At 25.3% G+C, this 17,634-nt stretch overlaps 1 protein-coding gene across 1 annotated transcript; it reads right to left on the bottom strand.

The window, feature by feature from the left end:
- Positions 1 to 4,582: 4,582 nt before the first annotated feature.
- On the bottom strand, positions 4,583 to 12,948 carry LOC145832385 (scinderin-like). Its single transcript, XM_082939705.1, has 15 exons — positions 12,786 to 12,948; positions 11,938 to 12,128; positions 11,426 to 11,587; positions 11,021 to 11,176; positions 10,424 to 10,640; positions 10,205 to 10,299; positions 9,717 to 9,839; positions 9,385 to 9,465; positions 8,621 to 8,788; positions 8,084 to 8,161; positions 7,740 to 7,856; positions 7,370 to 7,535; positions 6,623 to 6,784; positions 5,077 to 5,221; positions 4,583 to 4,736 (listed from the first exon to the last, which is right to left on the bottom strand). The coding sequence occupies exons 1-15, from the start codon at positions 12,946 to 12,948 to the stop codon at positions 4,583 to 4,585; spliced, it is 2,178 nt and encodes a 725-aa protein (XP_082795831.1).
- Positions 12,949 to 17,634: the final 4,686 nt, after the last annotated feature.

Consider the following 17,634-nt stretch of genomic DNA (forward strand, 5'->3'; position numbering starts at 1 on the left):
CATTTTAAACGGAAACAAAAAAAACATTTTATAACGGCCTAGCTACTTAGCTTAGTATTTTTTAATAAATATTTCTCTAAACGTTTAAAAAGGTTCTCAAGTACATCTTTGAGTAAAATTAAAACATAAACAACTAAATAAACTTAGTTTTTTAACTAAATAAGCTAAACATTTTGCTTGTGTAGAATTCATAACTGGGTTTTTTTACTGTAGTTTTATTTCATATTAAAAGCGAGTCAGTAAAAAAACTTTAATAAAGTTGTCACTCTTTCGCCACCAAAATGCATTTTATTATTACTTCATGTTGTTCTTATTTAACAAGCTAGTCATGTCATGATTTTCTGCTGCTTTTTATATTTAGAGAATTATATCGCAATGTGGAAGTTAAACTTCCTTGTTTTTCAGAGAAAACAAGTATATAAAACTGTTTGAAGCAATAAAACATAAACCAAAAATTTTGCGAATTTTACTGTTTATACGTATTTTTTTATTCACTTATACTTTTTTACAAAAGTGCTAAAAAGGTCTTAAAAAATTATTATGTTTAATTTAACTACATTAATAAAAATCTATAACACTTCTAAATTCTGTAAACTTGGCTACTTATATATCTGAGCTGTTATTTAAACAAATGAAGCACTTCCTTGTAATTAGCGTTTCCATTCAATAAAATGTAATTAAAGAATTAAATCAATTTTTTTATAAGGAACTACAAAAACAAACATAATTAGATGGTTTAACAAAGCATAATATAGATATATTATGCTTATCAAATATCAAATGTATTTTGCAAAATTAAACTAAGTAACATAATTTTGTGATGATAAAGTTATAATGATTTATGACATAAATATATCTATTTTAATTTATGAAATTAGAAATTAAGCGGTTTTAGAAAAGTAACTTTGTTCTAACTTTTGTCTTTTTTAAAGCTAAAAGTTTTAATTATTTAACAGTACAACTTATCGCTTTTTTATAAGAACGCATAAGTGTTCGACCTAAATAATCTTGTTTCATTTATTTTATTTTTAAAACTGTTTTGTTATATGTATAAAAAATCCTTATTTTATGCATTTGCTTACTAATGGTTATAAGATTTAAAATATAGATTAATTTATAGCCTACTGTACTAAAGTACTAACTATAAATTAAAAAAAACGATCTCAAGCTTAGATTTTATACCATATAGGTATGTTGTTAATTTAGAATGAAAAAACCAATAAAAAAACATAAAACTAAATCACTATTTTAAATTAATTTATTTGTAATTTTAAGCATAATGCCAAATAAATGAATATAAACTGCAACAAAAAGGTTTATTTATTGTTTTTCTTTTTATCTTAATAATTGTATATCGTACAAATATCTAATACGTTTGTTTACGTTCATTCAAAAATAAGTTTTTCAAAAAAAATAATAGCAATAGTTTTTTGATTTGTAAATTTACCTTTTTATCAAGAATATATAGCTAAGTATTACCTTAAATACTTTTTTGTTCTAAAAAACTAGCAAAAAAAAACATCAAAACAAGTAATTACTCATTAAGCTTTGTTGGAGATCACAACTTAATGAGTTTTTATGTCATTTATAAATCTCATTTTAATTAATATACAAAACTAATAAAGCAGCAGTTTACTGTAAACACTAAGTCTTCTTTATATGGCTATATAACACTTTTATATATATTTATACGTCTGTTTAAATCAAATTGTTAACAAATAAAATATAGTTCGTTACAAAAGATGTCCATTAACTAGAAAAAAATTGAAACAGTTGGTTAAAAAGTTTTGTTGGTTTATTTTTAGAACTGCTATAAACTACTATAAAATCTTAAGTTTTTTATAAAAATTATTATTTAGTTTTTTACTTGATTACTTTAATGAGTTTTACCAATTGAGTCAAAAATGTTCTTAATGACACAAATGTTTTCATAAGAATTATTAGAAGATATCAAAATTAGAATTTACTGTTTTTTAAAATTAGGTATTGTATAGATAGTTTAACTCGGTACAAAAACCGTTTAAAAATACTAATTATAAGAATTGTAGATGCAATAGCAGAGGCGAGTTATTATATAATCTTTCATACTAAGAAAAATAAAATTTAGCTTGTGTTAATTTCTAATACCAAAGTTTAAAAATGAAAATTTTATTTTTTAAACTTTTGTACAACCAGAATTCAAGATATAGTTTTAGAAGTGACAATTACCTTTAGAACATTAAATTTACCTTGATAAAACTTTACTACTGCTTTAAGTTAAATTAATAGCTTTTATTTTTGATAAAACTAGGTTGTATGCTTGATTGCTACTGTTTTTTAAACTACTTTATTTAATAAAAAAAAAAGACATATCTAGTTTACAATTTATTAGTTTTACCAATATGGTAGCCAATAAACAGCTATGGATGTATTTAAACTATAATGTAAACTTTTTGTATGGAATAAAAAAAGGTTACGAACATTGGTTTTAAAACAGTAATTTATTTTTATGATAAAAAGTTAACACTTTTTATTATTGTTTTTCATCAACGGAAAGTTAATTTTTACAAAATTGTAAATAAACTAATTTCCATTATCGAAAATATTACTTGTAGAACAACTAAGTGTAATAAAAGTAAGTTTCTTATAATAACAAACATTAAAAAGTTATATTCTACACTTTTTATCTATTATTTTCAAATGCTCAACTTTTAAAGTGTTTAGAAAATACTATGGAAATAAGACTACACTTAAAAAGTTTTTGTCCTGTTTGGATAGGATGTTTAACTAACATGTTACTTTTTTTTTCATTTGAGTTTAGTTGCTTTATAGATTTTAAATTTCTGACTGTCTTTTATTAGCCTTCTACATTGAAAAAACTTAAATAGACACCAAAAACAATTATATAATATCGTCTAAAGACAATTATAACTAAACTGATCAAAAACGTTTATTATTGTTTTTCGTGTAGAAAAGGTTGACTGTGATGATAAAAAGAGTTTTCAACTATGTGTTTAAAAACATTATATATCATAATAAGTAATATTAGCTACTTGTAACTGAAAACTTATATTTAAAAATGCTAGATACTTTTTATATTTTAAAGTATTTTATAAAGTATACATTTTTGTTTGTAATAACTATATAAAATTATTATAATTACAATAACAACTATGTTTTTTTTTTTTATTTGTAGCTCATTATAAAGTTTTAATTAAGTTTGGTATGCAACTAGATGACCGAGAGGTCTTTTTGCTTATCCAGGTTCTTGAACTAAAAAGCTTTGAGCTATTTTTCGTTTTTTTTCCATAAACCACTATAATCAATTCTGAAGTAATCCTAAACTTACAGGGTTTTTAAGTAAAATAGTTAACTGTTATAACATTTTTACATTAAAACATCTCAAAAAATTATTATGAAAGTCTTATAATTGGTTTAGATTAATAGCTTGATAAAATTTACTTATAAAAACTTTTTTTTAACTTGGAGTATTAACTTTTATTTCTCATAGGTTTTTTTAAAGATAGAAATACTATTTAAAATTATTTCATACACACAGGCTTTACTTTATTTAAAAACTGCAGAACTACAACCCATGAATTTAATGCAAATTTTCTCTAATTTTCTTTACATGCAAAAATAATAGATTATTATGCAATTCTACATTATGAACTTCAAAAATTAAGTAATATTTATGGAATGATGAAAAAAACTTTAAGTTTAGTTTACACACACAATTCTGTTTTAAAACAAGATTTATAAGCTTTTAAATTAGGTTAGATAATCAACTATATGTTTTAATGTGCCAAATTTTCTTTATAACAAAGTTATCAAGTTTTGCATTGCTTATAATGTGTTGTATTTCAACTTATAGTACAATTTGCAAGTGCGAAAGTTAAAAAAAGTTCTAAGGCATACATTTGTTTTTATTATTATAATTGTTAATTAATAGTTGAAAATTATTAGTAATGTTTTTATAAGCTGTATAAAATATTATTTTTGCAAAAGAAGATTACACTGATATATAAATACTTTTTTAGTATAAGGCGCAGTCTTATGAATATATACTTTGTATATAAAAGTTTAAAAGGTTATCCTCAACTATTTTTTTAATGTATATCAAAACGAGCCCTACGTATTAATTTTCATAAGGTCGTAAAACTGTTTTAAAAATCATGCTTATACAACGCTCTAGTAGTTTTATTTTGACTTTGTTACCAGTAAACTTTTTTTACAATAAAATACAAAACAAAACTTATTATCTTTATCTTAAGATAAATTTCAAAAAACATTTTTTTCTTTAAAATCTACCAGCAAAGTAATCAACTAGAATTCTTTGTAAAGCTTTATTAAATAATTAATGCTTCGTTTATGAAATTTAATCACACCTAGTAAACAAAGTTCAAAAATTAGCAAGACTATATGGGTTCTAAACTTTAAACGTTTTATTTTAACAAGTTTAATGATAAAATATCAAATAATTGATTACTTGATAAACTCCAAGTTCATTATTAACATCAACCAATGTTCATTATACAATTTACCTCAACTAAAAAAGATATATTAACAATATATAAGCATACAAAAAAGAAAAGCTAAAAAGTTAAAAATCAGCCTCTTCGAAAGTATAAAACTTTTCGTCCCACGACGGAAAGAATCCTTTGAAGTTGATTGGTTCATGGCCCATTTTGACAGTTATTATCGGGCAGTCCTGATCTCTGCCACGTGGATCAGTTTTAATGTACTGTGCAGCTAGCCTGTTTGAGGTATTAAGTAATTTAAAAAAACATTTTACAAAGTGTATATTTGATTTAAAATGTTGTCTATACTTGTTTATATTAAATCACTAAAACGAACGCTTTAATTGTAGATTTTTGCTAAACTTCTTTTAAAAGGGAATTTATAAGCTTGTATACTGAAATAAAATTGCCAAGACTAAAACAAACACAATTGATTTTTTTAGTAAGTTTTTCTACCATTCAAAATTTTAGCTTTTAACAACAAGTGTAATGCAAACAACTCATTAAACTAATATAAGTGCCCTAAATAAAGGCTAAATGTTAATCTCTGCAAGCTCTTAGATATTGCACAGTTTACTTTGGCGCCTCCCTTCTTTCTTCCTGGTTCGCACCAATTCCGATCCACAAGTAAACTTCCTTCCACGTGTCAAGCATCATGACGTCATCAACTTCAAGATCGGTTTGAGTGAACTCGCCGGCTATCTCCTCCACACACACGTTTCCTGTTTTTATCGGTCGGTTGAAAATTATTTTGAATCATTAATTACTTTAAAAGTTAATTAAAGAATTAAGGTTATCATTTTTTTATAATCTGTGTACCATTGAATTAAGTCAATTCTGATATTTTTGTACTGACTTGAAAAAAGTAGGTATAAAACTTGAATAAGTAAATTTTAAAAAATTACATTTTTTCTATACTTTCAAAAGAAATCAGTAACGGACTTACTAAAATTAAACTAATTTATTAGTTTAATGTTAACTTACAAAAAAAAAAAAAAAAGAAGTATGCACCACTTTAAAAGTTTATACGTTTTCGATAAATAAAACAAGTTACACTTCAAAAAAAAAGTTTTAACTCTATATTTTTTGAGGAAGAAATGTACTTTACAATGGTTATACAAGTATTAGTAGAGAAAACACAAAGGAAAGTTACAACTTTATTAAACAAGATTAAGCTTTTTATACTTTTAGATAGAAACAAAAAATTCATCATAATCACTACATTTTATTTAGCCTTTTAACTTAACAATGATTAAATATTAAATAATAGTGATAGTTTGTTATTGAAATTAAATTAAGCTTATTATTAAAATGAACATAAATACTTAATTTGCTTGTTTTTAAGCAAATTTGTATACTTAAACAGTATAGAGAATTATAAGTTATTCTTAAAAGAAACCAAGTTTATTGTTGAGTTCTAGCAAACAAACTAATTTTTATTAATCTTTTAATATATAGTGGATTTTAAGCTTACTTTGAAATTTAAAATGTCATCTACTTCTTATAAAAAGTTTTTAGCTGCAACAAAAATACTACTCATTATTGTATTGTTTATTGAACGACAAAAAAACGTTCAAAATGTTTTGTCTTAAGACCTAGTGCACGAAGGAACCTTTCGGTTATCGAGTCGTACACCACTTGGATACATTTTCACGTCATTGTCAAGGACATTCTCATAATTTTTTTTTTCAAATTTTAAGTTAAGTAATTGTATTCTTTTAATACTGTAATAAATAGAATGAAAAAAAAGTAATTTGTTTTATTTATTGAGTTTTAGTATCATTGATTCTAAAACTATTCATATTTAAAGCTTTGTTATAAAAACTATTTAAACAAGATTAATATATAATATGAATACAAAACGTCTTATCTTACATACTATAGTACCGTTTTTGTTGTTTGTATAACTGTATTTCTACAACACCTATTTCATTAAAATAACAATAAGTTTTTACATAATTACAAACTATAAAAGTATTTTAGTCATATTAATACAATACTTTAAGAAAAAGAATATAAATATTCAGTTAATGGTAATTTTTATGACCAACTTGTTTTAAAAGAACAATTTCGCATGTTGTATATATAAAAGTTAAAAATTATAGGCTTTCCTACATAAAAACCTTTTGCGTTAGATATAGCGAACATTCGTGGAGGGTTTTCTTCAAGGTCTTCGAATAATCGAGGATCATTCGCGTACAGATCCATTCCTCCCAGTAAATTCCAAAAAGACGTGAATTCTAAAGTCTCTCTCATAGTCAGCGGTTTGAACTTTGATAATTTTTCTAAAATTGAATGCTGTTACAGTAAACTATATAATTCAACAAAACACAAAATATAAATCTTAAAAATAATTTTAAACTTTAATTCGAGCAAAATAGTTCTAAGTTTTTACTTCCGTTACATTGAAAAAAAAAACAGTTAAGCGTGAGTTTTTAGAAATAAAACTTTTTGAGAATAAATGAAATTAGAGCCTAAATGGTTAAGGATATATTTTTAAAGCTGTGAGTTTGTTCATTACATCTTAATTAACTTGAAAAACAAAAATTTTAAATCAATAAAACCAATAAATAGCCTTAATTCATTTTATTAGAATTATTTGTAATAAAACATAGTAACCACACACAAGTATTGTTAAAAAGTTTTATAATAATTTTAAGGTTAATAAATTCATTTCTGTTTAACACATCTTTCTGTTCAACAAGTTAAACTTGTACAAACCTTCGTTGAAGTTTGAACTACTAAAGAACAATTTGTTAAAAAAAAAGTTTAATAAATCTTCATTAAACAGAACTCTTTTTTATATAACTTAAAATTTATTTTTAACAAACATAGTAAGTGTGAAATTGTATTTATTTATTACTGTTAACCAGCAACTGAGTTTGCAGCTTCAACTTCCACTTCAGAAGCGCCAACTCCAATCCAGATGAAGCACTGGGAGTCGGTAGTGAGCACAAACACGTCGTTCGAGTTCAGCGAGGAAGCTTTCGCACTCACCTCTACTGCCTTCGTACCGCCAGCTTCACTTGAACGCACCTTGAAAACTGGTTTTCAGTTCACTTAGCTTTAGTTTGTATAAAATTATAACAAAATCATATTTTCCAACACTTTTAGTTTTTTTTGATGAGTTGTTCTTTAGATAAGTTTAGTAGACATTTCTCATAAATACTAAAAATAAACCTACAACGAATTAGAACAAATAAATTTTCATGAAATTTTCACAAAATGAGCTAGTATAACCTGATAAAGGGAAGTTTCTGACAAGCCGATCTCGGTGCCTACTTTTTTGTCGAAACCTCCGTTTGTTATGATGATAGGGTTTGGAAAAATGCTTAAAAAGTGCATTGGTTCTTTTCCCTGCCGTAAAAGAAGGAAGTTTGTATAAATTTGTAATGATTACATTAATTAAAACTTGAAAATGTAGATATAGATATGTTATAGAAATAGTTTTAACCCAATTATTTATTTTATAAAACTAGTATACTTATGGCCAAACTTATCCTAACCATATTTAAACAATTAGAATTACATAAGCTTTACTCAAATTAAAGTTTTAACTTTATGGAGAAATACAATATTCTCACCATGACAACCCGAACTTGCACAGGTTTCCTTTCATATTTATCATCTAGTTGGACGGCAAGGTATGCAGATGCTGTTACCTGAAAACATTAATAAGTTTTAATTAATTAAACACTCATTCAAAATTTGAATGCCAACAAAGAAAAAAAATCGACAACCTCCTTTTTTTAAGTCGGTCCGAACAAAAGTTGTATAACTTTTTTTAGTGTTATTGGATAAATATTTTTGTAAAGACAACTTATACCACAGGTAATAAACAAAAGTTTTATCAAAACATCGTAATACTGTACCCTAAATAGTATCAATATAAAATAACAATGAATAAAACAGGAAAAAAACCCTATCTATTTACAGTTATTCAAAATTGCCCAGTTGAAAGTTTTAAGTAAAACAAATTACTGACTACAGTTTATCATCATTTACAAAAAAAAATACTATTTAAGTTTATTTATCGTAAAGAAAGATTTAAACAAATATACAATAATGTGTTACTAAATTTTGACAGTTTTAACATTTGAAATTAAGACAATCATTTTTACTTCATCGACAGTTGATTGCTGTCCCTGCCAAAAATATATGATGTACTCATTTTTGTTTTTGTACAAATAAGTGTACAAAATTATGTAACAGTCGCCTGCGTAGAACTCTCCATAGTTTTCCTTGTTAACTGGCACCATTTCAACTCCTTCCACCCTCCAAACTTCAACCTTATTGTTATTGTTAGTTGTTTTGGTTTAGTTGTATTGTTAGGTTTTAACTACAATAAAAGTAGTTTTTTGAATGAATGCTTTATACAGAAGAACAAGTTAAAATTGTTACAGTTTCTTACTGTGAAAGTTATAACTTATGATTGCTATTTTACTTAAATATTAATTATTAGTATTTAGATTAAAAAATAGTTTAAGAACTAAAATTTTATGCAACAAACTCATAAATTTTGTACTATATTTTAACTGTAACTTTTACTAAAAAGGGACTAGTAGATTCGAGGTTTAAAGCTAATTTGTTTAGAATGCAAAATTAACTACTTTAAGTTAATATGAAATTCTGAAAATTACTTAAAAATCCGCCTAGTCAGTTTATATTTTTAAATTTGTTGATCTTTGGATGAATCAAAAAGTAGTTAGTTTTCCTGAAGTTTGATTATAGTAAGAGTGTTAAGTGTTGAATAGTTGATATTAACAAAAAATATATTTTATAAGAGTTAAGTAAAATTTGTAAAAAAGTAAAGCTTTTTGCACTTAAACTTTTTATCAAATAAGGTATACAAAAAAAAAACTAAATATCTTAAAAGTTTATTCACTTTTCCTGAGCCATCGTCAACCATTCGATGTTTAGCAGCTAACTTCGGTGTATTGTGAAGATTCTTCATTTGAAATTGAACCTGATATTAAAGCTTTAGTTTATATATTAAATTGAGTGAAATAAATTTCTTTTTTTAGTTATTAAAACAAAAATGAAGATAAAATCACTTCATTTCTCTAAACTAACAATTTAAAATTCTAATATTTGTTTGAACCAAACATACCATGCTAACATCAAGGTTTATATACAAATATAGTTGTAGTTACAAGTAGTTTTTTATTATAACTTTTTGGCAATTAAAAAATTAAGTGTACGACAAAAGTCTCACACCTTTTTGATATGTGCTATTTTGTGCGTTGAAAAAACCTTTCCAAAACCGACAGTTTGGTCTTTAGATTTCCAACTTTTAAAATACTGAGTAAATAGTGCAGGTTCACTGTTTTCTGCTATAACCTTTAAATAATAAAATCAATTTTAAACAATTAATCAACTAAATAAGTACATCCTTCATTAACTGTTTTAAATGAGAAATGTTGTTCTTGTGAGAAAATACTACTTTTGTAATAAAGCGAGTAATAGATAAATAGGTAATGAAAGGTTTTAAATTAAAATTACAGTTTGTAATATTTCGTTGATACTTATAACTAAATAGGAACATACAAGTTGACCAGAGATTAAAGAATAAATTAAACTATTTTGTGATTTACACTTTTAAGTGGGTGAAAACGCTACTAATTATTTACGTAACTAAAAAAAAGCTTTACTTTTCACTAGAATAATGTTGCATAGAATACCATAAAACAAATACAATAGCTTACTTGTATTCTAGTTCCTTTCGAGTAATTCTTTTTTACTATCAACTTTTCTGCTATGTTAAGTGATTCAGAACGTTCTTCCTTGCTAGCTCCTTTGCCTAAAAAAAAATTCTAACGTAAAAAAACAAGTAAATAGATATTACAAAATACTTTTTGCTCTCTTTTTTGGTAAGAAACTTTAAAATGAATATAATTAATTTACGATTAATAAAAAGTGGAAACCTTTCCAAACAAATATGGTGTTGTTCGACCCGGAGTCGATTATGAAGCAGTCGTCACTGTCCAACCATTCTTGTTGAAATGGGGAAGTACCGACTTTGGTGAGGACCAGATCGCCCGTGTCCATGCAAACCTGGTAGAGAAGTCCTCTATTGGTGTTTACAGCTATTACGTCATCTGGTATTGGTGGTTTTATATCGCAACGACTCCCACTTATCGCCTGTTCAGTTTTATTTGTATTAAGTTTAGAAAATTTTTCATGATAAAGTTTTCTGTAGTTTAAAATTGCTTTCAGTATTTTATATTTGATTGTGGCTTTACCAAAACTTCAACTAGAAAAGTATTGTTTGCGTTATGCAAGTGTTTAGAAGTAATGCTAAAAACAGTTTTAGTCAGTAATTAATAACAACATCAAAAAATTAAAACTATCTTTGTTTTGTTTTTAAGTAGTCTCTAAGATTAAATTTGAAAAAAAAATAAAATAAATAATATACTTTTCGTTGTAAAATTGTTAATAAAAATAGCGTATCTTTGCACAAGCATATAAAACTATTATAACAGTTTAACATAAATTAGAAAGAAATGTTTATCAAAGCTTACTTTTATAACTTCTATAGGATAAGTGGCTTTGTGATCATCTAAAATCATAACTTTTCCTTTTCCTGCTTTGTCGTTATTTCTTATCATATTTGCTAATTGGCAAGCTTTCAGTTTTTCTTTTAAGTTACAGTCATTTCCAACCCATTGGTAAATGTTCTAAATTAAATATAAACCTTTTTACTTGAACTATTGACAATCCATAAAAATAAGTACAAAATATAAGATGAATTTAAGTTTGTTAAAGTTATTTTTTTTATATTTATGAATATTTAAAGTTATTTTTTTTTACCTAACTCACAATCAAGACTAATACGAACTTTTATATTTTCAGTGGTATTACACTTAAAGTGTTATAACAACTATGTAGATTAGATTAGAAAAATTCAAGTAAAGCTATTTTAAAACGTTATCAATTTCGATGATGAAACAGTCTCCTTGATTGAATGAAGACCAGCTCATATCAACTTCCGTTGCTCGCACACTTCTTTTTCCTTTAATGTGCAAAACTCGTTTTATTTCGTTAACGTTAGTTTTTACCTGTGAGAAGCCCGATTTAACTCCACCTTTCTAAAAATAAAGCTATTTTAAGCTAAGCAGTATAATAGTTTTAATTAAGAATATTTTTTTTTTTTGTAGCAATAAATGATACTAAAGTGTTAGTTTTTAGTCACCTAAATCTGTAAACCGGTTATAAATGAAAGATTAAAACATGTTGAGAAAACTATAAACTTGAATAAAAAAACGTATTTATACTAGTTTTTTTATTTTTGCTTTCAATGCAACTGTAGAAACAAAAATATTAACTATTAAATTGCTTTAAATAATCTTATATTTAAGACAAATTAATGCTTCGTTGATTAAAAAATAAAAGTACTTCATCATTTTACAAAACTTAAGTTGACTAATACAAAACTAACGCAATACTTGATACCATTTTTGAAGTAGCCCATAAACGTGCTCGACTCAAAACCTTGAATTTCACGAAACTGAACTGGTTTTCCTCCTAGCTGTTCATCAATTTTTATTGACAAAACAGCGGCGGTACCTCTTTCATCTTGAGAAGACTCGTCACCAAGCCAAAAATGAAGGTCATAACGGTAAGTACTACCTAAATTTTGTTTAAAACAAAAAAAATAATATTATCAAATATTTTTTTGAACTCTAGCTTAATTTTATTTTTTGAAGTTGTATAGAATCAAGCAGACTTCTAAATGTTTTAGATATTATACATAATTTTTAGGTTGTAGAGTCATTCTCAATATTTCTAAAACTAAATATTTTAGTTTTACAATAAAACTTTTAAGTATTGGTTTTTAAGTTAATCAACTTAATAAGAAAAAATGTACTATGTGATATTGTTTAAGCAAAACTAATCATTATGTACACTTATCACTTTTTTTCTGTAATTAATATTATTATCAACAAAAACCATTTATAGCTAAAAACTATTTGGAAATAAGCAAATAAAAAAATTAAGAAAGTTTAAAAGTAATTGTTAGTTTAAACTTAATTTTAGTTGTACTTATTAAAACAAGTACATAATTTTCACACAATTAAGGCTAAAGTCTTGAAACCAAAAGTTTTTGTATACGTTAAAATTAATTTTGTCACAAAAACTTAACTAACTGCTTATGAATCAACGGAAACATAAGTTTCGTATATAAGTTACACTTTATGTTTAATTATAACTATTTAGATAGTTTTTATTCCATTCGCAATGCTATTAGTAGGATAGGAATAACAAAAACAAACGAAAAAATCATACCTTTAATTTGAACAGTATTTAGCACGATGTACGAATCACCAATGTAAAACTTTCCATGTTGTGTTTTAGGAAGTAATTTCAACTCAAAGTTTTCAATCCTCCATACTTCCAGGCCTGAATTTTTTCCTGCCGACTTAATTTCTAATGCAGTTTGGTCTTCCATTTTATAACAAGTACTTGAGTATTTTTTTAAACATTTTAGTTTTTAAGATACTTTTTCAAGCATTTATACTAGCGTTAAATTAAGTATTTTTGAATAGCTTAGATATAATTTTATATTCGCCCACTCATAGCTTTACTGAAAACATTTGAAAGCAGTTTTTTCGTTTTAAAAGCATATAAAGATTAAACTAAACTTTTTGAAATGCTAGTATAAAGCTTACTTAACATAAAAAAGCTAAACGTGTTTAACTTAATTTAAATTTTGATGTGTACTTGTAAACCTTAAATCGTAAAAAGTAATGAGCTTTCTTCACTAAGAACCAACGTATTTTACGTTCATTCATTAATAACGAACGAAGCAACAATTTACAAATAAGTAATGGCATATTAGTAGAAAATCGGTGTAAATTTTGTATTTTTGCTGTTATCTGTTTTTCTGTCCGCTAAGCTCATAAATTATGAATAGTTCTTAGAGAAATTTACAAATCTAGGTTTCAACTTTGACTTTTACTAAAGTAAATAACATTTTCAACTTATAAAAACATTAAACTTCGTCTAAGCTTTTACTAATGAAATAAAAGATTTGGTTTACCAAAAATAAAACCGCAATCTAAGATTTAGTTGTTTAAACAATGTTGCTATTTGTAATAGACTAAGTTCAAACGAAACTAATTCTGTTTTGTGATTATGTTTACACGGTTTATTTTAAAACTCAATTCAAACTTTAATCAACAAAACAAAAACTAGTTGAACTATTCAGTGTGTGAAAGTAATTTTGTATGATTATTTATGCAAAACAAACAAAAGCTTAAAAGAATACGTAGTAAAACAGACCTAATATTAAAACTCGACTGCAGTATGTTTAAAAATTCTATTTGGTTGCATCTAACTTTTTATTATAAAGACAGAAACTTTAATCTTTAAGTGTAAGAGCAGAGCGTCACCTTTTTAATATGCAAAATAGTTAATCATAGCAAAATTTTATAGCTTACATTACTCTAGCAAAAATTAAGCGCAACCACAGCTAAAAAAACTTCAAATTATAGTTAATATTAAAATAAATAAAAACTGATAAAAATATAATTATAAATATAATTTTACACTTAGAAGATTAGTTGTTAGAGATAATATTCATTTATAGTTACACTGTAATTATATTGTTCTTAGTCACATCATGCTATCAAATTCCGAAATAAAACTTTTTCCATTTAAATACAGAACTATGTTTTAAGTTTTATATTTGTAACTCGCTAGTTAATAAAAATTAACTATTTGAAAATTTAAATAAAAAATTCGAAAATCAAACAAAGCATCTGGTTTTTAAAAAGGCTTCTATTAAGCATTTTGAAAACTTTAAAACAAGTAGCAAAGTAATTTACGTACAGTTTATTCAATATACTTTTAGTTTGTAAAACTTTATGTTGGTATTAAAATTAAGCAGAAAATTTTGTCTAGCAAAAAGGAGTGCATGTTGTTTACATGTTGTAAAACTGTCTTGATACTTTCCAAATAAGTCAACTTTAAAAAGTTTTTATTTGGAAAAAAAGTGTACTAGATTGATTTCAAAATTATTTAAAATACAGTTTCAAACTACTTTATAAAAACAACATATGTAATGACAGTACTACAACTTTTAAAAACCGATTGTTAAAATACTTAAAAAAAGTTTTTGAAATATAATTCTGTTGTTATACTGTAAAAGTTATTTTTTCAAACTAAATACGTCGTATTGAAACTATTGTTTTTTTTTTTAATTCAGTGGAAAATAAAAGTATAGACTTAATTTTGATTATGTAAATACATTTTCTAAGTATTTTTCTGAAAAACTAGTTATTATTAAAATTTTAATTACCATAAAACAATATCATATTAATTTTTCAAAAGCCGTAGTCAAATAAGGATTCCTAAAAACAACTTTGTAACAAAAATTAACTTATTATTGTTTCGTTTTTAAAATTTTTTAATAGATTTTAAAGCACTTAAAGCCTATGATATGTATTATAAAAAAACTAAATATTTTTACTGAGTTAAGTCTACAAATTTTTGTTATACATAAGAAAAGTTGTGTAGAGACAATGGAAATTTTTTTCATAATCTTATATTTAACTAATTTTACTAAGATACTTTTTTAAGTACATATTAAGCAAAAATACGTAGACCAACTTAGGGTTTTTTTTATGAAGTCTAAAAACAGTATATAAAAAACTATCATTAAACATCTCATAAAACACTTTTTATGAAACAAGTATAGAAAAAAATTGTTAAGCAAAAACTATTAGTAAGAAGTTAAACTGTATTAAAACTACTGAAGACGAAACAAAACTTTAAAGTTTATATCTGAAGTAAGTTTCAAAAAACAGCAAACAGGTACAAAAAACAAATAATCTTTAGTTTGAGAAAACTTATACTATATTGCATTACATTCATTATTCGGTTTCAAAACAAAAATATGTGTAATTTATTAAAAGCTTCAAGAAATATCTATGTAGGGCTCCTTAATACTTGTACGATCTTTTTTAATTGCTAATTAATTATTGTTTAGTTAATTATAGTTTAGTTTAAATTAGATTGTTTGAAATTAAGTTATATACAGTTACACAATAAATGTACCGTTAGTAAGATTATTATAAAATGTCACCCTTAAAGTAACTGCGCGTTATTTGAAGAAAAAACGGTTCCTAGTTTAAAAAATCATGATCTGTTTCGATTACTAGTTTTGAGTAGTGATGTACCAGACTCACTATCCGGGTCCGGGTCCGGCCGGATATTGACATTTTTGTCTGATATCCGGATCAGGCCGGATTCTAATTTGAAAAAAAAATCCGGATCCGGTTCCGGCCGGATTTCAATTTGAAAAAAAAAGTCCGGATCCGGTTCCAGCCGGATTCTAATTTGAAAAAAAAAGTCCGGATCCGAGTCCGGCCGGATCCTAACAGAGATCCGGCCGGACCCGGATCTAGTTAGTAAAAAAGACCATACTTAAAAGTATTTTTTTTCAAAAACAAACCAAATTTGTAAATTAATAAGAATCATTTTCGTCAGTTAAAATTAAACACCTACCGTGATTGGCTCATTTTGTAAACGTGACTAATTTACATTTGTTTACATTTAAAATATGAAATAAACATTTCAGAAATGCAACTATTTACATATGTTGTAAAATTGAAAACTTTGGAATGAATACTTGCATTATTAATTATGTAAAGTTGAGCTCAGAGAATTTTTAGAGTTAATATGGTTGAATGTATGAGCCAATTAGAATCATATGACGAAATGTTTCAAACTAAATACTGATGTAACAAAACATCAGAACATGATAGGCAGTTTATATGTAAGCAATTAGTTAGTTTGGTGTGCAGCTTGAAGCAACAAAATATCTTGAACTTTTTGTGAATGCTTATTGTAAGTAGATGTTTTGTTTTAAAAGTGAATATTTCAACTGGTTTTTAATTGTTTAAATATTTAAGTCAGGTTTATAGTTTAATAGTTTATTAAAAATTTTACTGTTTCTTGTTTACTAAAAGTTTTATTTAATTTTTAGTTTATTGTTTTAAGTCTTTTGATGTAGATTTTAATAGCTTCTAGTTTTTAAAGTGTTACCAAAGTAATTAATAGTTTTGCATATGCTAGTATTTCTTGTAGTGTTTTATATAAAAGATTCATCACTCAAAACTGTCGTGTCTGATTATAGAAAGTAGTCTCAGTTAGAATTTAGTATTTGTTAGATATTAATTAAATAAGGTAGGATTTAATTATGATGGGTAGTACTAATAAGTTAAGTGTACCACAATCAGTCCACAACTTTACTACGAAATTGTCAACCTTTGCAAGCTGTTCTACTGATTATTAGATTAAAGTAATTTTTTCAGTTTTTAAAAACCTTATTCTGACTCAGGCTTGTTTATACTCACTCTAGCTAGTTTAATTGACTTAAACAGTGGCAACCCTGCTAGTTTGAAAATTTTTGGGAATTTTAAAAAATCTTGGATTGCCTCAGGCTAGCTTAGTTTTTTATAAAAACTCAAGCTAGTTTTCTTTTAGATTTTGAATGAGTTTAAGCTGATCAAGTTTTCAATATTTTGTAATTTTCTAGTGTATTTTGTTCAAAAACTTGATTTCAAATTTTTAATTGTAAATAACACCTAATTTGTAAACCTTGTGGCTAGCTGTTCTACTTATTATTAGATTAAAGTTCTTATTTTTTCACTTTTTAAAAACCTCATTCTGATTCAGGCTAGTTTATACTAGTGATGTACCGGAATCACTATCCGGGTCCGGTTCCGGCCGGATATTGCCATTTTTGTCTGATATCCGGATCCGGCCGGATTCTAATTTGAAAAAAAAGTCCGGATCCGGTACATTACTAGTTTTGAGTCACTTTTTCAATAATTTTGAATTGTAAACCATGCATGTATTTTAATTAAAAAAGTTTTATATTGTTGTATTATCTTAAAGATAGTCGTATTACTCAATGATACCGTAATGTACTAGTAGAAAACTTTATTTAAAGTCTATTATACATTATTGCATGACCCAAGCTTTATTGAATTAGATTTATAGTGTTTTTTGTTGACTAACTTTAAAAACTACAAATTAAATAGTTAATGATGATACTGAAAAATCATTGTTTGTAATTTACGTATGTAACACAAATATAAAACTAAAACTTCACTAAACATTAGTTTTT

Source organism: Thalia democratica, chromosome 3, assembly GCF_965202585.1.
Source record: "Thalia democratica chromosome 3, ktThaDemo2.hap1.1, whole genome shotgun sequence".
NCBI classification, from domain to species: Eukaryota; Metazoa; Chordata; class Thaliacea; order Salpida; family Salpidae; genus Thalia; species Thalia democratica.

Excerpts from the sequence above, each read along its gene's own strand:
- LOC145832385 (XM_082939705.1), bottom strand. The coding sequence starts at position 12,948 with ATGGAAGACCAAACTGCATTAGAAATTAAGTCGGCAGGAAAAAATTCA. Across the intron at positions 6,785-7,369 it reads AGCTGCAAACTCAGTTGCTG|AAAAATTATCAAAGTTCAAA; the intron begins GTTAACAGTAAT and ends ATTCAATTTTAG. Across the intron at positions 5,222-6,622 it reads CGCTATATCTAACGCAAAAG|GAAACGTGTGTGTGGAGGAG; the intron begins GTTTTTATGTAG and ends CGATAAAAACAG.